At 50.7% G+C, this 23467-nt stretch overlaps 8 protein-coding genes across 8 annotated transcripts; all 8 read left to right on the forward strand.

Moving 5' to 3' along the window:
• Positions 1–277: 277 nt before the first annotated feature.
• Positions 278–1931, forward strand: DSM5745_10746 (PPIL4 family peptidylprolyl isomerase; the record flags this gene model as incomplete). Its single annotated transcript, XM_026752762.1, has 5 exons — positions 278–357; positions 468–1168; positions 1223–1419; positions 1472–1655; positions 1708–1931. 5 exons carry the CDS (start codon positions 278–280, stop codon positions 1929–1931), a joined length of 1386 nt encoding a protein of 461 aa, XP_026598780.1.
• A 596-nt stretch (positions 1932–2527) lies between these two features.
• Positions 2528–4163, forward strand: DSM5745_10747 (UDP-N-acetylglucosamine diphosphorylase; the record flags this gene model as incomplete). Its single annotated transcript, XM_026752763.1, has 3 exons — positions 2528–3238; positions 3303–4037; positions 4092–4163. The coding sequence occupies 3 exons, from the start codon at positions 2528–2530 to the stop codon at positions 4161–4163; spliced, it is 1518 nt and encodes a 505-aa protein (XP_026598781.1).
• Positions 4164–5033: 870 nt separating this feature from the next.
• On the forward strand, positions 5034–6070 carry gisB (putative zinc knuckle nucleic acid binding protein; the record flags this gene model as incomplete). The annotated part of the gene is made up of 7 exons (XM_026752764.1): positions 5034–5088; positions 5148–5183; positions 5253–5281; positions 5324–5365; positions 5427–5537; positions 5595–5786; positions 5843–6070. 7 exons carry the CDS (start codon positions 5034–5036, stop codon positions 6068–6070), a joined length of 693 nt encoding a protein of 230 aa, XP_026598782.1.
• An 862-nt stretch (positions 6071–6932) lies between these two features.
• Positions 6933–9619, forward strand: DSM5745_10749 (uncharacterized protein; the record flags this gene model as incomplete). Its single annotated transcript, XM_026752765.1, has 9 exons — positions 6933–6971; positions 7241–7336; positions 7384–7487; positions 7533–7960; positions 8011–8033; positions 8080–8242; positions 8294–8355; positions 8470–9555; positions 9611–9619. The coding sequence occupies 9 exons, from the start codon at positions 6933–6935 to the stop codon at positions 9617–9619; spliced, it is 2010 nt and encodes a 669-aa protein (XP_026598783.1).
• An 848-nt stretch (positions 9620–10467) lies between these two features.
• DSM5745_10750 (general transcription factor IIH subunit TFB6 family) lies at positions 10468–11420 on the forward strand (the record flags this gene model as incomplete). Its single annotated transcript, XM_026752766.1, has 2 exons — positions 10468–10843; positions 10912–11420. 2 exons carry the CDS (start codon positions 10468–10470, stop codon positions 11418–11420), a joined length of 885 nt encoding a protein of 294 aa, XP_026598784.1.
• A 4388-nt stretch (positions 11421–15808) lies between these two features.
• On the forward strand, positions 15809–17118 carry DSM5745_10751 (RNA-binding protein; the record flags this gene model as incomplete). Its single annotated transcript, XM_026752767.1, has 3 exons — positions 15809–16011; positions 16073–16177; positions 16236–17118. 3 exons carry the CDS (start codon positions 15809–15811, stop codon positions 17116–17118), a joined length of 1191 nt encoding a protein of 396 aa, XP_026598785.1.
• A 1897-nt stretch (positions 17119–19015) lies between these two features.
• On the forward strand, positions 19016–20606 carry DSM5745_10752 (uncharacterized protein; the record flags this gene model as incomplete). Its single annotated transcript, XM_026752768.1, has 4 exons — positions 19016–19088; positions 19148–19159; positions 19228–19431; positions 19486–20606. 4 exons carry the CDS (start codon positions 19016–19018, stop codon positions 20604–20606), a joined length of 1410 nt encoding a protein of 469 aa, XP_026598786.1.
• A 661-nt stretch (positions 20607–21267) lies between these two features.
• On the forward strand, positions 21268–23136 carry DSM5745_10753 (uncharacterized protein; the record flags this gene model as incomplete). The annotated part of the gene is made up of 4 exons (XM_026752769.1): positions 21268–21603; positions 21674–22031; positions 22142–22723; positions 22778–23136. 4 exons carry the CDS (start codon positions 21268–21270, stop codon positions 23134–23136), a joined length of 1635 nt encoding a protein of 544 aa, XP_026598787.1.
• Between the last annotated feature and the right edge of the window lie 331 nt (positions 23137–23467).

Below are 23467 nucleotides of genomic sequence, written 5' to 3' on the forward strand. Positions count from 1 at the left end.
AGTGGCTGTTGACTGCAGGTTATTATTGGTGTTGATGATCGGCGGGCAAGACTGCGGCCGGGCGGGAAATGATGACGGCGGCTCCGCATTGGACTTGGGCCCTTTTTTCCTGCTTCTTCAAAGAATCCAATTGTGAGAACTGCTGCCAAATTCCTCGTTTTAGTCACCCCAGAGTCTGGACTTCTGTCATTGACCTACCCAAATTCGCCCATCGGTTCTTGTCACATCTGTTTGTTCGACGCAACGTCGATCTTCCCCGAGGCTGCCGACGGATGCGATGAGCGTCCTACTAGAAACGTCCTTGGGTGACATTGTCATCGACCTCTTGGTCGACGAATCGCCTAAAGCATGTGAGAAGTAAGCACCCCTGAGTGTTTTATCACTTCGTTCTCGGCCAGCTGTTGCCCACGTATCATGTCGAGTGGCTGAAACGAGAAACTAAAGCTCTTTATCTTCTATGGCACTAGCTTCCTGAAGCTCTGCAAAATCAAATATTACAACTTCTCGCCGTTCTACAGCGTCCAGAAAAACTTTTCCTTCCAGACTGGCGATCCAATCGGCCCCGATTCCTCAGATAGCGATGGCGGATCATCGATCTGGGGTTTGTTGGAGTGGCCCTCGAAACAAGCCGTTCCCCTCGCCCTCCCTCCGAAACTGAAACACGATGAGAAGGGCACTGTGAGCATGGCCGCTGTTCCCTCCCCACATGATCCTGATCTTCGCCTTATCACTAGCCAGTTCATTGTTACGTTAGGGGACAATCTTGATTACCTGGATGGCAAGGCAGTGATTTTTGGGAAGGTGGTGGAGGGCTTTGATGTGCTTGAGAAAGTCAACGAAGCCTTTATAGATGACCGAGGCCGGCCGCTCAAGGACATCCGCATCCGTCATACAGTAGTGCTCGATGACCCTTTTGACGACCCGCCAGGCTTGGTGGAACCACCGGAGAGTCCCTTGCCAACGAAGGCGCAATTGGCTACTGTCAGAATTGCGGATGATGAGGATCTTGGGGATGACATGGATGAGGCGTCTATGGAGAAACTCCGGCGGGAGCGTGAGGCGCGAGCACAAGCCTTAACCTTGGAGATGGTCGGGGATCTCCCATTTGCCGAGGTGAAGCCTCCGGAGAATGTCCTGTTTGTCTGCAAGTTGAACCCTGTGACTCAAGGTACGGCACTCTATAATCAATTGCTCTAGTGCGTTTACTAACAAATGGCCATAGATGAGGATCTGGAGCTTATCTTTAGTCGCTTCGGAAAGATACTATCTTGCGAGGTCATCAGAGATAAACGAACGGGCGACAGTTTACAGTACGCCTTTATAGAGTTTGAGAACCAAAAGGATTGTGAGCAGGCGTATTTCAAGATGCAGGGGGTGTTGATAGATGATCACCGAATTCATGTTGATTTCTCCCAAAGTGTGAGTTGTCATCTCTGCTGCGGTAACCTCAACAGTGCTAATGACGCCGTAGGTATCGAAGCTGTCCGAGAGCTGGCGAAATGCCACTGTAACGAAACGAAGTGCGCAAAGGGGCGGCTTTGGTGGCGTAGCTGGTCTTGAGAAGAAGCGCCAGTATAGAGCAAGCGAAAACGCTCGCGAGCGCACCGATTACAACATGGTTTTCGACAAAAAAGATGGCAAGCGGTCTTTACCTGGTGAGCGGTCGTACAGTCGAAGTCCCCAAAGAAACAGCTACCGGCATGGAAGAGATAGTGGAAGCCCCAGGCGAGATTCTTACCGGAGCCGTCGTCGTGACAGGTCGTATAGTCGAAGTCCGCCACGAAAAGACACTCACCGTGACCGAAATAGGGGCGACTATTACGAAAATGATCGACGACGTGGCTATCGTGACGACGACAGATATAGAGACAGCCGACATCGATAGCAGAAGACCGGGATGGACGGAGCATGTACCTCTTATTAACGCGTGAGACGATGCAATATACCTAGGTGTCTTGTTTAGAGCACTGCAATGTCCCTTCAGATTTATCCTCAATCGTCGGCCAAGAAGTCTCATCCATCAGAGTGAGCACTACTTCGTAGGCTGTATTCTATTCGTAGTGACGCTATTTGAGGTGGCGTCCTGTTCTGTCGGTGAAACGTACTCCGTACAGCTGAGATCTAGCTTAGCGTACGGTTTGGTCGATGCCCCGCCTCCTGATCGAAGCCCCGCGCAGATTGGTTGTCCAAGCAAGACAGGTGTAAAAATGGGCCAGATGGAAAGGGGACAGGAGCATAGCCTGGAAGATTATTATGGGACCGTTTTCGCTAAAAATAGGCAAAGCATAGCCAAACTGATGCGAGTTGGAGCTGGCGGTCAACAATACAATATAAATACCTCCGTAGTTGGGTTACCGGGACAGCCTCTAAACTTTGATGCTCATACCAATCCAGGAACTGCAGACTCACACCGCGCTCCTTCATAAAGAATCCCAATCCCTCTCTCCTCTGTTCTCCTTACTCTACTATCCTCCCTCTAATCACCTTTTATCCTCTTCCATCAGTTGCCTCAATTCTCTTTTCCACCATGGCTGCCGCTATTAAGAACCTTGTGGACAAGTTTCAGGGTCATTCCGAGCCCGCGCTTCGTGTACCATCGGCCGAGGAGGTCCAAGAGTTGAGACAGAAGTATGAGCAGACAGAACAGTCGCAAGTATTTGCATTTTACGACCAACTGAGCCAGACGGAGCAGGCTCAACTATTCCATCAACTGTCCAACTTTGACCCTACCCGCATCAATGAGCTCGCCGACAAGGCTCTGAACCCCCCCAAATCTGAGACCGGCCCGGTTTCGCTCGAGCCTCTCCCCGAAATCGCTACCGCCTCGATCCTCGACTCCGACCCGAAAGATATCCAGAGTTACTACGATGAGGGTATCAAGCTTGTGGCGGAGAATCAGGTTGCCGTGGTACTGCTTGCAGGTGGACAAGGAACTCGGCTAGGAAGCTCGCAGCCGAAGGGCTGCTTTGACATTGGTCTCCCAAGCCACAAGTCCCTTTTTCAGATCCAAGCCGAACGTATCGGTAAACTCCAGCTCCTTGCGAAGAAGATATCAGGCAAGCATGCCGTGATCCCTTGGTATGTCATGACAAGTGGGCCGACGCGCAAGCCCACGGAGGAGTTCTTCCAACAGCACAGCTACTTTGGGCTAGAAAAGTCAAACGTCTTCATCTTTGAGCAGGGCGTCCTGCCGTGCATTTCAAATGAAGGTAAAATCATGCTGGAAAGCAAGTCCAAGGTACGAAAAGATTCCTCTGACTCCGTAAACGTGGTCACACAGTATCTCACACTCACGTTTCTAGGTGGCCGTTGCACCTGACGGTAATGGAGGAATCTACCAAGCTTTGCTCACTGCCGGCGTAAGGGAGGACATGCGGAAGCGAGGAATCAAGCACATCCACGCCTACTGTGTCGACAATTGCTTGGTCAAAGTGGCTGATCCAGTTTTCATCGGCTTTGCTGCCTCCAAGAAGGTTGATCTTGCTACAAAGGTGGTGCGGAAGCGTAACGCTACTGAATCGGTCGGCCTGATTCTTCAAAAGAACGGAAAACCAGACGTGGTTGAGTACTCCGAGATTGACAAGGAGACAGCGGAGGCCAAGGACTCCAAAAACCCTAGCTTGCTGAAATTCCGTGCCGCCAACATTGTTAACCACTACTACTCCTTCGACTTCTTCAACTCCATCGAGAACTGGGTTCACAAGATGCCTCACCACATCGCCCGAAAGAAGATCCCCAGTGTTGACATTGAGAGCGGCAATGTCGTTAAGCCCGAGAAGCCGAACGGTATCAAATTGGAGCAGTTTATCTTCGATGTTTTCCCCATGCTTTCTCTCGAGAAGTTTGCCAGCATTGAAGTGCGCCGTGAGGACGAATTCTCGCCTCTAAAGAACGCTCGGGGCACCGGAGAGGACGACCCAGACACCAGCAAGCGAGACATCATGAATCAGGGTCAGCGATGGATTGAGAGTGCTGGTGGGGTTGTTGTCACTGAGGAAGATGCCGTGGGCGTTGAAGTATCTCCCTTGATCAGCTACGTAAGATTCCTGTCTATCTAACACTAGTTGTGCTGGGCTAACTGTCTTCTACAGGGTGGTGAAGGACTTGAGTTTCTTAAAGGCCGCGAAATCAAGGCGCCCGCTGTCATTGAGAGAGAGGAGTAGATAATCTAAATAAGATCCGTTTCTCAGCTGTTCATACTTTTACTTGAACTTGAGACAAAATTTCGCGAAGCACTTTTCAATGAGCATGTCCAGAGGGGCCTATATATACTCAAATACAGCAAATATATAGTACTGTGCTGTGAGGCCTCGACTCGTGCAAGAATCTGGGGTGCTTGACCTTGCGGAAAGCGGGAAAGCCCGGGAGCTAAAGTTTTTCCAGAGTCCGCTCTACTTTTTCCTGCGTCTTAGCTGGTCACTTATAACAATTAGGAAACTCAGAAATATCTGCTATCTTCGCGCAATCTCTTGATACAATTTTCCTTCTCTGTTTTGGAGTGTGGTGTGTCGTGGTCTCTGCTGCATGTGAGTCGTCCTGTCCATTTCTCGTGTGTGTGTCCGGGAACAGAGCTCTTGTCTTTGTCAGCCCACTATTTTTTCAAGTCCTGAGAGCGGGCTGTTGGAGAGCGCTCCTCCTCCGAGGTTCTCAGGCTGACGATCAACCCAGCGCTATCGACGAGGAGATTTTGAGGTTTGCGGTCTGGGAAGGGTAAGTGAGCTGCCGGACACCCCTCGACTCCCTTCCATTTATCTGCGAATGTTTCGCGCTCCGGCTCCACGCGGTTTAAGCTTCACACCCATCTTGAGCGATGCTTTTTCTACCTTACACGGGGCAATCAACCTGTGTCAAACTTGCTACCTACATGCCATGAAACTTTGCGCCGTTCATTCCTCCCTACTTTTGCGCCTTTATGACACCACTGATGTCTTGCCGATCCGCATACAATCCTCGCTTCCAAGCGCATAAGTTGGCTCAGCATTGCTGATTGGGACTTTGCCCTACCGCTTTTTAGCTCGGTATATACAGACAAGATGATGCTCTCTCGACGTGCCTGCTACAAGTGTGGCAACATCGGCCATTACGCTGGTTAGTTGCGGGCAAGGGAAACTGATTGAGAGGCGGATTGTGCTAACGGACTGGTCAAGAGGTCTGCTCTTCTTCTGAGCGTCTCTGCTACAACTGTGGGTGAACTGCACTTCCTGGCATAAGTACCTCGAGTTCATTGCGCTGATTCGTCTCTGGAAAAATAGGCAAGCAACCTGGTAGGTCTCAGGGTGCGGTGAGTGACATCTCACGGACCAAATATCTGATTTATCGGTAGGACACGAGTCCAGCAGCTGCCCGCGTCCTCGTACAACCGAAAGTAAGAGTTCCAGGTCTCGTTTGGCGAGTAGAGGATGCTGATATGTATAACTTCAGCCAAGCAATGCTATAATTGCCAAGGCCTAGGCCACGTTCAGGCAGATTGTCCCACGTTGCGCCTCAATGGCGCCAACGGTCGTTGCTACAACTGCAGCCAGCCCGGCCACCTTGCTGTACGTCTGTCATTTTGTCCCTGCGCCTCGAAACAAGGCTGATTGATCCTTTGTTAGCGTAACTGTCCGGCTCCTGCATCCGGTGCTCCCCGAGGTGCCGGTGCTCCCCGTGGAGGTTTCAACGGTGGATTCCGCGGTGGATATGGCGGCTACCCTCGTGCTGCCACTTGCTACAAGTGCGGTGGCCCCAACCACTTTGCCCGTGATTGCCAGGCTCAAGCTATGAAGTGCTACGCCTGTGGAAAGCTTGTAAGTGCAACTTATATCTCTTTGTCTAAGCTTGGCAGGGCTAACCTAATTCTCAGGGTCACATCTCCCGTGACTGCACTGCTCCTAACGGTGGCCCCTTGAGCTCTGCTGGCAAGGTCTGCTACAAGTGCTCTCAGGCTGGTCATATCTCCCGGGACTGTCCCAACAATGAGGCAGCCGCTGAGCCGACTATCCCTGCCGCCGCTGCTCCTGTGGCTGCTACTGCTGTTGAGACTGATGCTACCCCTGTTGCGGCTGCGGCTCCTACCACTGCCGTTGCATAGGAGCCAAAGGCTATTCCGAGTCATTAAAACTGCCGTGTAGCCATTTTCTCCTCGTTTTGCTTCGGGTTTTTTTTATATATTGGGCTTGCCGACGAGCTATTTGATCTAGCTTGGATCCGTCTCTGTGTTTCTGTGCATATATTACGCCCCTCATGTTTCATTTCTCGACCACGTCCTTTTCCTTATTCCTCTTATGTATACGGCGGACAAAAGTTTCACGAAGACTTAGGTTCCCTTACTGCTTGGATCCTATGCACGATTCAGGGTCTTATGATTGGCGTCTATTATACTCCTCGGATATCTTTCTCATTTATACTACATGTGTGGCGAGGAGAGGAGGCGAGGCGGAGGGTTAATCGAGCGCAAGCCGATGCAAGTGTTGGTATGCAGTGGAATATTCTGGCTTCGAGACCAGCGCGGATGGGATTGCTCAAGGTGTGCTGAATGTCGCCAGTGAGCATGGGAAGGTACCTGGTGCGATGATTACCTGCCCACTGTGCGTACGATATCCTTATACTTGTCGAAATTGAAGCAAAAAAAAAAAGAAGAAAAGCAATCTTCAATTCTTATTTCAGGTCCCATATCTACCTTACTCTGATATAGTCTCACTGATAACTGGCCAGTATTCCCGCCAGTGTCATTTCCATAGAAAACATATCCGGATTCTACGGTCTTGAGCAGTCTCCTTGTGAGCTTATCATCTCAGCCCAGCCCACCGCAGACGATTCATCTAATATTTCCACTCTTCCTCGTCTCTTCCCTTCCCTTACCTCATTACCTCCTCGGCTCTATCATCATAACTAATCCAACATCCATACAACTGCGCATCTATACCTGTTCGGGGTCCCTTCCCGCCTTCGCAATGCCTGCATCTGAAGCCAGCGACGAATTCGGTGACGATGTGAGTCCAGCTTCCCCTGGCCTCCTTGCTCCCCTTTGGGATTGTTGGCTAACAATGGTGTCACTCGTGGCAGGACTACATCGTTGACATCGATTGCATACAAGCTCATGGTACTCAACCCACTCGCTCCTCCTTCTTAAAATTAACCGAATCTAAGGAATTGGTGCCGCGGATATCACGAAGCTCAAGGCGAACGGATTCTTTACTATCGCTGTATTTCTCCCAATGTACCTGCTCGGCTCTTATAACGCTTACACAATGCCGTTTAGTCGATTCACGGTGCGACGAGGAAGACTTTGTTGAAGATCAAGGGTTTCAGTGAGATCAAGGTGGAAAAGATCAAGGAGGCTATCAACAAGTGTCTGGTAAGTGTAAAAGGTCCTTTGGTATCGTTCAATCCTTATAATACCAGCCTTCAGCTTCGGGTTTCATTACAGCAATGGAACTCAGCCACCAACGCAAGAGAGTTGTCCATATCTCGACTGGTAGCAAACAATTCGACTCAATCCTTGGAGGGTGAGTACCTCGCAAAATGAATGCTGGGTTACTGACACTTCGCAGCGGCTTTCAGAGTATGAGCATCAGCGAAGTGTTCGGCGAGTTCCGCTGCGGCAAGACCCAGCTCTCCCATACGATGTCTGTTATCGCGCAGCTTCCCAGGGACATGGGCGGCGCTGAGGGCAAGGTAGCCTATATTGATACAGAAGGCACTTTCCGACCAGAGCGCATTGGGCAAATTGCCGAGCGATTTGGTGTTGATCCCGACTCTGCCAAAGAGAACATCGCTTATGCCCGTGCTTTGAATAGCGAGCATCAGCTTGAGCTGCTTAACACTCTCAGTAAAGAGTTCGTTGGCGGGGAGTACAGACTGTTGATCATTGACAGCATAATGAACTGCTTCAGGGTTGATTTCTGTGGTCGTGGAGAGTTGGCTGATCGCCAACAGAAGCTGAATCAGTTTCTGATGAAGCTGGCTCATATGGCTGAAGGTGCGTCTGTTACTCATTGTCGAATCACGCGGCTAATCTGCTGAGAGCAGAGTTCAACGTGTGCGTCTTAATGGTAAGCATGCTATCTCTGCATCTAGAACAATGCTCACAATGTCAAGACGAACCAAGTCCAAAGTGACCCTGGCGCCAGTGCTCTCTTCGCTGGAGCAGATGGCCGCAAACCTGTTGGTGGGCATGTTCTCGCTCATGCTTCCACGACCCGTGTCCTGCTTCGAAAGGGTCGTGGTGAGGAACGTGTAGCTAAAATCCAGGACTCGCCAGGTGAGTTTATCTCCAATTCATATAATGGGTTGGCTAAATATATACTTTCAGACTGTCCTGAGCGCGAGGCGACATATGTTATCACTAACGGCGGCATCAACGATCCTGATAAGGTGTGAGCGACAGGGGATACAGTGTTATTAGAGTGAAGATCAAAACTTGCTGAAAATTTCTGTCTATTGTTAGAGTAGTAAAAAGTGTCTCAATGATGTTTGCCAAGTTACTAGCATTATGATCATAATGCAATTTATGCACAATCCGAACCAATCAATGCTTCATGCAGTAAAATTTCCGCCCGCTACCTGCACCTAATCTTCGAGGACAAATTCCGGCGGATTGTCATCAACAACCTCGACTTCAACATCAAAAAGAGACACTCGAAGGAGGCAAAAATGAAGAAAGAAATCGAGATAGCAGGCTACACAGCCCTGCCTCTAAACCTTCAAAGCACACCTGCCTTCTCAACACCAGCAACACACTACCTCTACCTCCGCCCGCATGAACCACGCATTTCCGACGCCGACACCCCCCGATCGCTTTTCCTCGTCAACACCCCCATCGACACAACAGACACACATATCCGCCACCTATTCGGTACGCAGCTTTCCGCCGGCCGCGTCGAGCGCGTTGACTTTGAGGTCACACGCACTGGGAAGAAGAATGGCGCCGCGCAGATGGCCCTTGTACAGGGCACAAATATCGCCAAGAGCAAGAAACGCAAGCGCGTGACGGCTGATGAGCTCGAGAATCGGTTGGAAGACGTTTCGCTTCCGCTGACATGGGACCGCCAGCTCCACCGGAGCGGATCGCATGCGGTTGTTGTTTTCGTGGATAAGGCTAGTATGGAGGCAAGCTTGAAGGCGGCGAAGAAGGCAGCGCGGAAGGTCTCTACTATTACCTGGGGTGAGGGCATTGAGGATCGGACGCCCGCGTCAGGCCTCCAGCGCTACATCTCTCACCAGCGAGCGTGTTACCCTCCACGTGCGGAGCTGCTGCGTACGGTGAACGAGTACATGAATGTCTTTGCGGAGGTCGCGGAGGCTCGAAAGAGAGAGGCCGCGCGGCGGGTGGCGGAGCCCGACGAGGATGGGTTCATTACTGTTACGAGCGGGCCAAGACTTACTTCTGCGGCTGGCGAGGAGGAGGCGAAACGGTTGATTGAGAAGCAGAAGAAGAGGGCAGAGGGATTCGGTGACTTCTACCGATTCCAGTCTAGGGAGAAGAGAAAGGAAAGGCAGATCGACTTGTTGAAGAAATTCGATGAGGATAAGAAGAAGCTGGAAGAATTGAAGATGCGGAAGGGGAAGATTCGAGTGAGTCCCCAATTTTTTCTCCCCTGATTACAATCAGCATACTGATTGCTCGTAGCCTGAATGATGGGTTTCGCTCGTTTGATGAATCTTTGTGGCTTAGCATGGCGTTTGGAGGATGCAAAAGTTTCTTCGCATCATTGTCGTCGTGGGGCTCATGGGCGGGTGTGAGATATGCTTGATCAGGATTCTCCAGTAGGTTTGCATGTCCCTTCTTGTGTCCGTCCATGACCTTCTCATGATGAATACGCTGGGGCCAGAGTAGCAAGACTCCTCTCGCGATGTCATGCACTGCCTTGAAACACCAGCATCATAACAATCTTCTCACCTTTCTGAAGAACTGTCCTTATGTATCTTGTTGATTCAGCATATCTAGTGACGTCTGCTGACTTATTACTACAGGCTTGTTATCAGCTGCGTTGGACTATAATTTGTTCCTTTTTGCGATGTATTATATTCTATGAAATAGATATACCCTGGCTCTACAATCCTCATAACCCGTTTAATCGACCATCTCAGCATAAGGAACTTATAGGAAACCAACTTCATCCCTTTGTCTAAGGTAAGGTCTCGATTGGCTGCTACGCACGGACCAGAGAAGCTCTTGGCATGACATCTTCGCTTGGATCCGTGTAAGGCTCAAAGAAAAGACTCGCTGACTACAGAAAGTGAATATCCATCAGTGAATGCACCTAGATCCCCGAGATCAAGTATATTCCTCTGCCTTCGTTCTGATTTCGGATATATATATATCAAGTGACCGCCTCAACGCCGAACTGGGCGTACAGTACAAGTTGACCCCGCCGCGGGGACTCGATAACCTGATTACATTGCAGTTGCGATCCCAATATACGAAGAATAGCACCATTTCTATCCCTCACTCTATCCCGGGAAAGCCAAGCCTCTACCTCAACAATGACAACAAACAGTGCAAGCCCCGGCGGCGGCGGATTCATGCAACCATCAGCTCTATCTCCAGCCCCTTCAACATCCACCGTCACGCCATCAGTCCTGCCGAAGCAGAGAACGCATCCGATCCGCTCGGGGTCTATTAAGGAGGCTACGGTGATCAACCATGTGGACAAAACGATATTGACGATAAATCGACGGCACGCGAAGAAGTTCAGCAGTGTTTTCGAACAGCAGCAGACACAACAAAATATTACGGCTTCGGCAGCTGTTGGAAATAAGGGCGGAACAAAGGAGGATAAAGAACGAGGATACGAGAGCTTCAAAGAAGTGGTAAAGGATATCGAGGGCGTTCTTGATGTGCTTTGGGTTAGCGGGACTCGTATGTTCCCTTTCCTTACCTCCCCCATGGATATTATGGAGCAATACTGACAGTCAATTTTCATGAAGCATCACTCCAAATTCCATACCTCATCTCCCTCTCCGTGCTCGTAAACACCTACCTTCCGGACTACCCCTTCACAGGAAAAGCGACCTTCCGACTGCTGCGCAAGCTAGACTCGTTCTTTGCGTCGCTGATATTAGGCGAAGACGCCGAGACAGGCCAGCCGCTTTCGGGTTTCGAAGGAAGGCGAAATGTCGTCTCTATGACGGAAAAGGTGAGGATCAAGAGTATTGCGGAGGCGGCCAGGGTGCTCGTCGTTGAGAAGGGGGATGATAGGGATCCTGATGCGGATGTGAACGATGATTTTGAGGATGAAAGTAACGACGAGATGGACATAGGCATGGATTTAGACTTGGAGGGAGATGGGCCTGATAAGTGGGAGATGGAAGCCGCAAGGGTGTATGAGAAGACGATTCAGCTGTTGGGTGACGAGTTGGGTACTGAAGTCGAGTTTTGTGACGAGGATATGGCGCGTGGAGATGAGGGGGAGAATGATATCTCGATGAGTTCGTGATGTACTTGTACCTGTGTACTTGAACATGAGTATACATACTCGCTTCTATACCCTGTATATTGGTAGTCGAGGCAGCAACCAACGACCACATGCAGATATCCCAATACACCAAGGTCTGTGCGGAAAAGTCTCGGCCATGCTATAACTCAATTGGCAGGTAGACTCATGGCTGGGGTCACGGTGCCACGGTTCAGGTGGGCTTTGTTTGTGCCGGGTGTCCCGAGTGGCCGTAGTACCTAGGTTGAGTCAATGAGTAGTATACTCTGTGAAGTGCAGCCACAAACCATGCGCTTATGAACTATGGATGAAATATTCGAACGCGCATGTCGTTGAAACTGAAAATTGGAAGAGAATTCTATCTCCTTAAGAAGGAGGTGTTGGCGTGCGCGGATGCGGATCGATGCAAGATCTGTGGTTCGTGATCCTTCGCTTTGGCCCAGGAGGAGATGAGGTATTTTGACATTGGCCACATATTCCGTATAGCAAATAATATCAGCTAAATGAGTGCCGAAAAGGGCATGTTGAGGTCAAGGCTCAAGCAAACTCTTGAGACGCGCATGATCCCCTGGGGTTGGAACAGGGGTAGCTGGACTAGTTTGGATAAGTTGCAAGGGTTCCTGTAAGGGACGGCTTGCAGGAGACTAGAGGGTAAGCTGAGCTCAGCTGAGAGCTCCTAGTAGTAACTCCGGTACGCTCGGTTTGACCCTTGACGCAGCTTGTAACTCGCAGCGTGCAACTAGAGCTGGTGATCCTCTCCAGATTGAGTGACACAGGTATAGGCTGGTCACTTGAGGCCGAGCTAGGTACGGCGTGCATATGAAGTTGCAGGTCGCTCAATTGCGTGGCCTTGAGGTTATATTTGAAGAAGCAAGGTGTACACAGGGGCCGGGACTCTTTTTCACAATCAGACGACGGGGCGAGTCCTTGCTCAGAATTGTCGGTTGAGCTCCAGTCTCACGTCGCGAACGCGTCCATGAGGTGCCCAAGCAATTAAACCCAAGCAGGACTAGCGCTGTGAGGCTGCCAGCTTCAAGCTTGTCGCTTGTGGCGGGCTTTGTGGCATTGTGCCCCGTTTCGTAAGGCGCTCTCAGACTCCAGCTCTCAGTCCCCGGCTCCTTCGGTGGGAACCTGGAGCTCGGACCTGCGTTGGTCTGGCGAGAACAAGGCAAGATTGGAGTGATCAAGACACGCGATCAAGGTTTGAGTGCTCTTACAGTAGATAACCTGAACTGATGTATCTCGTCACTCTCGGAGAGTCGGAGCACGCCTTGGAAGCCAGGAAGATACGTCAGGATTCAAGAATCAATCGCGCTTGATGGCCCAACCAATGATGTATGTCAGACGGCGTCCAAGGAGGCAAGCCATGGTTGCGCTTCTGATGGTGGAGCTCGGCCCATAACATCACCAGCCTCAGCTTCAGTAGTGTGTCAGGCAGCGTCTTTTGCTTTTGTGGTGACCTGAGTTCTCCAGGTATGGTAACAGGGTGTAAATACACTAGGCCGTCTGCAAGGATCTATGAGAGCAAGGAACTCACATCACCGCGTACATTGTGGACTTGCGAGTCGCTGGTCGCTACAATCAGTGAATGCCACTCTGCAATTTGCCATGGCCATCTTATGCTTGCAGCTTGACAACGGCTGAACCGATGATTGTATGACTATGTATCTATCTTCACCTCGGCTGTATGCACGCACAAGAAAGGGCACACACGACCAGCTCCACGAACCAAGGTTTTGGCGCTCACTGTGGGGGCGCTTTTCCCAGTGTTCAGCCTTCTTCAAGTTCTTTGAGGTTCTCTCGAGTGTTTTTTTTGCCGTTCGAACGTCGGCCCGTTTCAGCCGTCTTAGTTAAGCAACCTCTTGAGTCTCGAGTCTCAAGGGATCGTGTCATGGATCCAAGGAACGATGAGCGCTGGCGCAACTGCAAGCGGGCACCGATCTACGAATTACCTACCTGAGAGCGTCCACTGCCGTCCACTGCGTCCACTGTCCAGAGCCTGGCGGGGACGCCATGAGATAAGGCCCATGGCACACGGATGAGACTCGACGAGTCACAGTGCAAGATGGGTGTTCGAAAAAGTCCTCACTTCACCACCACAAAAGCGCATGTGCATGAAGCCCGATCCTTGCAGATTCTTTCTTGCATACCCATCCGGAGACTCGCTGTCTTGCAAGCCCGCCCCTTGGCTTGCTTGACTGCTTCGCGTCCTGCTTTCAAGTCAATGAGGATGGAGATATACGTCGGCAGCAGAAAGTGTATCGAGAATTCGATATCATGTCATGGGGGCTCACATAGTACTCTAGTAGTAGCGTCTCCGTAGTTAGTAGGGGTATCCGCACGCAGAGTTCAGATCCAGACTCTTGGGCCGATCTTAGCCAGGCACTGCACGATATATCAAGTGTTTCTCTCCCCCAGACGCAAGATATCATGAGGTTAGCGCGTGCAATCGAAATAAGATCATGTCAGGACGCAAACCCGCAGGTTGCGCCGGTCATCTGGTTTGCAATGGTTGGCTGCGCCCCATTGTGGTCGTACCCAAGCGGTATATACCATACCGTACATGTCCCAGTCGTTCTCGGCGAACAACGATAGCAAACACTGATAATTCTCCAAGGCTGATGCAGTCGAAAGCGAGTTCTCCGAATACGCCGTGTGCCAGCGCCAATTCGTAGAGCTAAGGAGCAGACAGCTTGAATCAAATAGAGGATGATGATGTAGGCTCTAAAAATCCGGCAGGAAAATTCTTCGTCCCACCAGCGTCGCCCCTCGTCTCCTCACAGGCAGGGCGCAGTGCTTTGTGCTTGTGCGTGTGTATAATAATTTTCGAGGAATTTGGGCTTGCTGCGATCTCGTTTGTCCGTCTTTTTTTTACCGATCCTCAGGCGCTTTTGCTGGAGTTCCCGTCTTTTTCTGGTCTGCCCTAGTCAGAGTCTCCAGTCTCCGGTCTCCAGTCTCCAGTCTATCGTTCTTCCCTTTCCTCGTTCGCTTCTTCTTTCTTTCCCTTTCTCTCCCCTCCATCTGAAGAATTATCTTCATCCTATTACCCCTCTTCCTCCTTCCTCCTCGCTTTTCCTCCTGTTTCTTGTTCTTGTCGGAAATCACGGAGTCGGTTTGCGGATCAGTTCTGTAACTCTGCTTTGTGTCTTTTTTCTGCCTTTTCTCTTCCTCTATTTTATATTTCTCCGCCTTCTGGGAGTTATCCTGCTATCTTACGCCCTGTTCTCACGCATACAAATTGTCGTGCCGCGCCTGAGCAACGCTAGTCATCTCGTCTCTTTTGATCATCCTGCGATAGTCATCTCTCGAGGTCATCCATTTGATATTATATTGTCTGGTGAGTTATTTTGATTTTTCGGCACCGGACTGGCCTGGTCTTCCCATTTCATACTTTTTTCATTGTTCCTCGCGGGAGGCTTTGTCGTCTCGCGGAAAGCCGATCCTTCACTCGATGCGCCCAACGCAATATGTTCGCTCCAGATGATTTGTTCGTTCACGGATGTGATAATGCAACTGGCCGACCTCTTTTTCGATGCCAGAACTCCTGTCGGAAGCATATCACTGTCAATATGTCATCAATCGTGATTTGGCAAGTTGCTTCGGCCCATGGTTCTATGGGCGAACCTCGAATTGCCACCATTTACCTGAAGTCGCAATCCAACCTAAAACCTACGTCCCAATTTCCAGTACCTGCGACTCGATCGCCGAGGCCGTATAATGTGATTCAATGGAAAACAACAACACCACCAGCTCGCAAGGCGATTGCAGTTGAAGTGGTGGATAGCGTTTGATGGATGCGGCGATCTGGTGACGACTTCTGCTCGCGCGACAGTACTGGGTCCTCGAACTGAAAAAAAAAAAAAACCGCCTTCACCTTGTTCATCACGGGCGCGTTTTCCGGCACTCCAACATATTGTCTACAATGCACCACCTGACTTAGGCTCGGAAGTGACGCGCGAGCGACCGGGCCCCCGCGCTGCTTTATTCACCCTCTGCTCAATCGGCGATCATCCTTTTTTACCTCTCAATATATCCCTCATCCAATTTCAGTTCATCCAGCGCCTTACTCATATCAGCTCTGAAACTCGCTCACAATTGAGACTGCTTTGCTAACTGCGGTCTCCGCTTCCTAGAAGTATAATACCTTCTCAATCCCTCAAGTGCTCAACGATCGTACGACACGCTCCTTGACGACCTCCACGAATTCCCCGGCTATTTACGCGTTAGAAAAGTTTTTCCCTGGGATTTCTGCTTCTAATTCATAAACCTGAAGGTATGCGCGGCTTCTTTGACCTTTTCCGAGGGCGCAAGCAACACATGTAATGTAGCTAACAATGATTCACCGCAGCCAGCACTATCAATATTTTTACCTGCTCAGAAATCTATCCAAAATGTCTTTCCAGAACTTCGATTCGTTCCAGAACCAGCACCCAGCGGCTGACGCAGCCGCTGCTGCTCCTGGTGCTCCAGCTACCGCTGACACTACCATGACCGGACAGGCAGACCCTTCAACTGCCCCATTCCAAGGTCCCGCTCCGGGCGAGGGTGCCCCTGCTGTTCCTCAGCAGGGCAACGAGGGCAAGACCACTCTCTGGTATGTCCAAGAAAGCAGGCGTATTGTGTTGGTGTGGTGATGTTCTGACCTTACAACACAGGATGGGCGAGCTTGAGCCTTGGATCGACGAGAACTTCGTCCGTAATCTCTGGTTTCAGATGGGTGAGCAGGTCAACGTGAAAATGATTCGCGACAAGTTCTCTGGGTGAGCACATTGCAATGTATCTGGTCATGATGAGCGACGATCCTAATGTTGGTAGTAGGAGCAATGCCGGTTACTGTTTCGTTGACTTCGCCACTCCCGCCGCTGCGGGCAAGGCTCTCTCCCTGAACGGCACCCCGATGCCGAACACCAACCGTCTGTTCAAGCTCAACTGGGCTACTGGTGGCGGCCTTGCTGATCGTAGTCGCGATGACCGTGGCCCCGAGTACTCTATCTTCGTTGGTGACTTGGGCCCCGAGGTCAACGAATACGTCCTTGTTTCCCTCTTCCAGAGTCGCTTCCCGTCCTGCAAGTCCGCGAAGATTATGACAGACCCCATCAGCGGCATGTCTCGTGGCTATGGATTTGTTCGCTTCTCTGACGAGAACGACCAACAGCGTGCGCTTAGCGAGATGCAAGGAGTTTACTGCGGTAACCGCCCAATGCGCATCTCCACAGCCACCCCTAAGAACAAGGGTCCCGGCGTCGTTCCTGGCGGCATGGGCATGCCTGGCCCCGCTGGCATGTACCCGCCTATGGGTGCTCCGCCAATGGGATTCTATGGCGCTCCCCAACCCATGAACCAGTTCACTGATCCCAACAACACGACTGTCTTCGTCGGTGGCCTCTCTGGATATGTCACCGAAGATGAGCTTCGTTCGTTCTTCCAAGGATTCGGAGAGATCACTTACGTCAAGATTCCTCCCGGAAAGGGATGTGGTTTCGTCCAATTCGTTCAGCGTCATGCTGCGGAGATGGCCATCAACCAGATGCAGGGTTATCCCATCGGAAACTCACGTGTGCGTTTGAGCTGGGGTCGCTCGCAGAACAACTCCGGTCCTGCTGGCAGCCCTTACCGGCCCGCTCCCCCTCCCCCTCCCATGTATCTCCCCCCTCAACATCAATACGGCGGTTTCGCACCCATGAAGGTCAGTCTTTCTTGATCTCCAGGCCCCACACACCCATCTCAAGTACGTGCTAACCGAATCATTACAGTAAAAATTTAGCGTCTATTCGGGTGAGATGGAGCAACAGGAGCTCGCTCCGCTTTCAAATGGGTCTTTCATTTATACAGGTTCAGCTTTGGGACAGTTTCCACTATGCTATGGTTCTTGATGGACCCGATCTCCTGTTTTTATGTGCGTCATGTGTGCAGCGCTTCCATCTTTATCAATACCTGAGTCTTTATTGCACTTCTCCAACTTTTCGAGCTTTCTTACCCATCTTGCCCGCGAACTCAGAATCATAATTCTGTCTTTCACCATTTCTTTCTAGCCTCGCTTTTTCCATCCAAATTTTCTTTCCATGTTCTCTGCTGCTACATTCAAATCTTAGCTCATTTCTCGTATGTCGCCAATTCGATGCGCGTCATTTTGTGTACCTCATGGGAAGGCAATTTGCAAAAAAGTTTGCTCTGCGGGTGTCCGGAAGGTAATAATTGAATTCTTTCGCGTTTTCGTGATGCTGAATGATGATTTCTGTTCCTAGACTGCCTGTACAACATTATTCTGTTGGCGTCGTCTACTCAGTTCATTACCTACTTCTCCGTTACGGCGTTGCTTCAAAATTCGTCTACGATCTGCCTGTTTTCACTACTGCGTCTGGATCACCTTCAATGTTCTCGCCAGTCTTCATTCGCCTGTAATCGCTGGGCCTGATGGCATTACTGTCTGCCACTCCTTGTTTTTGGGGTACCGGTTGAAGGCTTCTGTGCTGATCTGCTTCAAGGGTCGATTTGCTGTTGGACGTGCAGCGAGCAATTGCTGGCAGAGTGCCGCCCGTTCGAGCCACTTGTTCTCCCCTGTTCTTTTAGGACTTTTCATTACATCTCCGGATGTTGGCTACCGTCTTAGTGTTTGTGTCTTACGGATGATTCCCCTGTTCGATATGCTGAGCGATCCCTTCGTTGTTTAGCGCCGGCGCTTGATTTATGTTTGAGATTGCGAGGTCAACATAAGCGTCACGCATCGCGTCTCGGGCGTTCAGATCTTCAGCGAGGACCAGATTTTTCTTTCTGTCTCCCAGTCGGGGTCAACTTCTCTCAATAGATAGGGTTCTCCGTCATCATGTCACAATATATTCCGAGATTGCTATGCGTATACTTATCCATTGACTGTGTTGGACACAGTACCTAATAAACAGGAAGGCGCCTCTAACCTGTGCTTTAGGCCCGGTTATGGCAGGAGCCTCCCTTGAGGCATCTGCATCAACCGGCCACTCTACTCTGCCACCTCCACCAACTGCTCCCTTCAAATCATCCATCCTTCTTGATCCTACCTACTTGCTGATGTGGCCGTGTTGTTACCCCTGATATTTTCTACTTTGGTTCGAGTCCCGGCTCCAGATTCTTCGTTTCTCATTTTATTACGAACAAACCAGCAGCAGCGTTACGCCACTCGGTCAGGATGCGGTACGAGAACTGGGACGTGCTTTTATTCCCAGCGAAGTCCAAGGTTCCTATACAGGAATTCAAAACGCAATGTTTTGTGACCCGTGATCGAGGTACGTACCTTCAACACCTTCAGCGATTTCAGCTATATTGACAATGCACCATTCGTTCTAGATTCTCCTTACTTACACAATCCTGCCTTCTTTGGCTCGGCTGCCTATTATCAACCGCAAGGCAACTTGGGCCACTTGCCTGTTCTCACTACTTTCATTCCAAGTCTTCCTGAAGACAGTCCTTTCCGAGTGTCCATCCACAGCTGGGAGCAACCACATGTGAGCCGTTTGATGGAAAGTTTGCTGCAGCCGGATGATGCCTCGCTGTTTGAGGTTAGAGTCTTTGTGGACGGGTTGTGCGTAGCGTAAGTCAACCCCAACGCCAACGGTGTGACTGTTATGGCTAATAAGCCGGTGTTACCGTCCAGAGGAAGCGTCTTTTCTCCGCGAATCAACTGGCCGCATGTCATTGGTAAGTTACTCGCAATCGGACGAGATATATAGCGAACGGAGACTAACGTTATAAATCAGATCTGAGTTCCCGTGAGCCCTTCTCCATCCGATCTGCGTGCCCAGCTGGAAACTATACCTGACATCTATGACCTCTATAGACGTAGACAAAAATGGCAACCAAGACACCCTACGTTTTCCCCCGTTCCACCAGGAAATACTCGAGCAGAGACACTGGGATGCCGGAGACCTCCATGGTAGAATCAGGGTAGTGATCGCAGAAGGGTTCGCGCGCCCACACCGCAACCCTCCCTTTGAGCGAGTCAAGGAAATCATTGCTTTCGCGTTTCAGCACGCGCCTCTCAGTAAGTCAATATGATGACCCCCGCAATATGAGCTTACCGGCTTACGTTGGCTAGATGTCTTGGAGTACTCTAGTATCGCCTGGCCAAACACTTCTATGTGGAGCAAGGAACCGCGTCTTTTCAAGTATAACGCAGGAAGTGGGGTGAACGATCTCAAAGAGGCGGAAGAGACCCATGCTCATTCCCCAGCTGCTCGGCCAGATGAAATTCGCCCTCCCGCACCTGTCACCGGACAAATCGGTAATCCATCCGCTTTAACTCTCTGGAGGAACAGGAACTACCAGGGCCCCGTGCCGCAATGGCAAGGGAACTACAGAGATCCTCGCTGGGCTGCTCCGGAGACTGTCTTTTCCGATCCTTTTATTGACCCATACGTTCTCGATCCAGCTGCACGCCATCGCGGCGCTAGACATTCTTGGGAGGACATATCTATGCCGGACTATGTCTCCAGTTCCAGTAGCAGTCGAGCCATTTCGAGCATGACGGGAATTAGCTACGAGCATAGCAAACATCCCAGTCTTGTCGCTCCAATCGGTGAAGAAGCGTACAGCCAGTTGATTCAAGCTCTCAGCCCTACGAAGCAGGTTGCGTCCAGTACCCAGGCCCCAACAACTACCTCCACCGCTGCTGCTGTACCTATGGGAGCCAAGCTCTCAGCAGCAGCAGAAGCACGCTCTGCGTCCTATCGCAAGGGCGGAAATAACCGCGCCTCCACCAGCATCCTAGAGGACATCTCCTGTTCTAGCTCTCGCGACGCTTCCGGATCCAGTGCCAAATCGAACACCGCTCTACCTGAAATTGCTGCTGAACGAGGAGTAGCAACCAAGCTTCACGCCAGCCCCAGTGGACCTGTCAAGAGTAGAAAGGAAGGTATCTCAGTGGAGAACAAGGAGAACGAAGCGGAGAAGACGCGTAGAGAGAGTGATAAAGCACGCCAAACGCCTTCTAAACTGAACGTGCGAACTATCGGTGGCATTGAAACGCCAACTGATGGCAGAAAGAGACGCTCGCTCAGTTCCAGTCGAGATGACGGTCTCCTCATTAACAGAAAAGAGCCGGTGCTTGTCTCTCCTAGTCAGGATCTCACCAGGGTAAAGGACAAACAAGACCGGTTTGACAGTTTTCTTGATCCTCGGCCAACGCTTGTGACGGCGGATGTTGGTGAGATTGAGTAAGAAAACCAACGTGATACCTATTTTTACGATCATCGATTTGGCCTTCATGACCATGTTGCCCACCATTTTCATTGCCGCGATACTACAAGTCCACGAGATGGGTTCACTGTTGCAAGTTTGCGGAAATCAGGGACGCCAGCTTTGCACTGTTGTATTATTTTTTCTACTGAGCCATACAAATCATCCATTACTACATACCTCGAGAGTCTCGTCCTAAAAATAATTGCCCTCACTTGCGCTGAGTAGAAGCGTTTGCAGCATCTTGCCTAGTTAGGAAGGCGCAGGGTTGCCAACGACAACGGGAGCAACACATCCATCTTGCTCTCCCCTCTCGCCCTCTATCACGTCTCACCTTTCAAGTTCTTGTCCAGCAATACTGCCGTCAGTTCTATCTTACGCCTTTTTGAACCCGCCATATTTCCTTAGAAACGCTTCCGAAATCATGGCCAGCAGGCAGGCAGAACAACCAGCATTCGGCATGATCTCTTATCCTTCTTCTTCTTCATTCTACCGCCCGAGACCAAGCTCGACGGGGTTCCTAGATTGGTCAGATTATCCTTCGCCATATCAATCTATGACCCCATGGATGAGTTACAGTAACCCGTCTTATACGTATCCCACGTCGGCTACGCTTGTGCCTGCTACTATCTGTCCTTCTAGTATGTCTGGCTATAGAGAAGCTCGCGACTTGCACGCCTCGGCTACGGTTTTGCCCACTACATCCCGTCCATCTCTGGGTACTCCTAATCCTGCATTCAGCTCCAACCGCCATGCTGGACCTCCGCAAACGGAGACACAGGTCAAGGTGGAGGAACAAACTCCGGGCGAGCCAGATGATTTTATTAGTGCTCTATCACATCCCCAGTTCGCAAATCAGGTGGGACTGGCGAATGTGGTAGTCAGTGATCAAAACCAGGAGGTTGACGATTATCTGAAGGCGCTGTCACACCCTGAGTCCGCGGATCAAGCGGGCAGAGCGAACGGTGATAGAACTCAGGTATGCACATCTACAACGGTGATTCCAATTGGGGCCCTGGAAATGTCGTTGTTGTTGACATTCCCAGTAGTTTACTAGAGCCATTGCTTCTCGTACAGAACTCGTTACTCTTAGAAAGCTGAATGTCGATTCAACCAGCGAGTCAAAGATACTATACTATTTTGGTGTGTTAGCTACGGCTGAGCTCCTCCTCCCCAGATTTCACTTCACGAAAGGTCGAAAGGATAGATACTGGGGCGTGAAGATGACGATGTATGGAATGACATTTGTTCGTTCTCATGTCTACGAGTCTCGGAGGTCTGCAAAGGTCTCCATATGCAGGGAGGCTCTAAAGAAGCTGAAAGTTGAGTTTCCAAACTGGGTCGTTCCCGAACGACCTAGGGATTTGCTTGCACCGTCTGGCTGGGACTGGGTGGAAATTCTGCAAGGTGAGAAAGCAAGTCCGTACACCTACCAGTTCGCTAATCATCGCTGAAAGAGTACTGCGTTCATCAAAGCCTTCCCGCGCCAATCTATACCAAGTATGTTCATCATAGAGGGTACCGCCACGAGGTTGAGGTAGATGGCGGTGCGTACTTTGGACCTCTCAGGTACTACGCGGCGGAGCTACAGTCGAAACAAGGCGCAGCGCACGTGGCTCTCTACGAAGTCCTCGTGAGGCAAGATTACAAAAGAGTCGAGACCGAGGGAGCTCCGAGCTTGAAAAGGCCCAACGAGCCTCTATTGGCAGTTGTTCCTCGGGACACCTATCGTAAGTCTGCACATGGAATGGTGTCTGAAGTCCTCGCGGATCTGAAGAGGCCTCGCGATACGCTGTCGGATGTGTCCACTCAAGACTCTCTTCATACATCTAGCGGCTCGCGTGCTCCAGCTAGAAGGAGGCTGGATAACTACACAGACTCAAGAAAAACGAGAAGACGCGGCGGCAGAAACCGGTCGCCAGCAACTACATCGCAACAAAAGCCAGTCTCGGGAAACGCTAATCTGCAGCCATTGAAGAACTGCAGGTTAGCGGCGGTGGAGGCTACGGTGGTCAAAGAAGAGCGGCGCTGGAAGCTCACGCCTTCTGAGATATCCCGCGAACTTCATGGCATGGAGACTTGGGATGTTAAACTAGAAAGTAACGTCAATCTCTTGCTCTCTAGCTACGTCCTTTGACATCAGGCTAACGCAGATTGTATGACTCTTCCCTCTATGGGAAGAGTCGTGAGCTCGATGCTTGAAGAAATCTGCAGTCTGCTCACTTTGGAGCGCCCTGAAATGCGCATTGAGAGGACAGACGGCCGGCTAATTGAAACCGATGGTCAATACACTGCGGCCGCTTACTTCAACTCTGATCCGTTCCTGGCTAGGGCTGGGGCCATTGGGAAGATCCAAACTTTCAGCGGCAACAGAGCTGCAGCTTCGTGCGCCTGCGCTCAGCGTGTTTGCGAGTATTTGATTGATCTTGTGAAGGAGGACATGATGCTGGAGGATAATGCAGCCAAGGAGCGCGAAGCAATCAGTCGATGGGGAGAAACTGCTGGAAAGTGACTTGAGAATGATGTTTGAGCGCATGAGAAGCGCATGAAGGATGGAGCTGGTTATGGCGATGCTTGGCCTCTTGTCGGAGTATTCGTTTAGGGCTTGCTGATCCGAGAATATCACGATGCTAAATTCCAAGGACAGGATAAAGTACATTCAATATGTCTCAATCCATCTTCCTGGAAAGGTATACATAGCGCTTAACCCAGATATAAACCTCCAACTGTGTCTTTCTCGTTCCGTCCGGGGTCAAGTCTTACTACTTGGCGTCAACCGGTCCGGCTGACTGTCGCGTGTCCATCCGAAAAAAATGTCAATGACCAACTCTGCAAAACATAAG

Source organism: Aspergillus mulundensis (assembly GCF_003369625.1).
Source record: "Aspergillus mulundensis strain DSM 5745 chromosome Unknown scaffold_16, whole genome shotgun sequence".
Taxonomy (NCBI): Eukaryota; Fungi; Ascomycota; class Eurotiomycetes; order Eurotiales; family Aspergillaceae; genus Aspergillus; species Aspergillus mulundensis.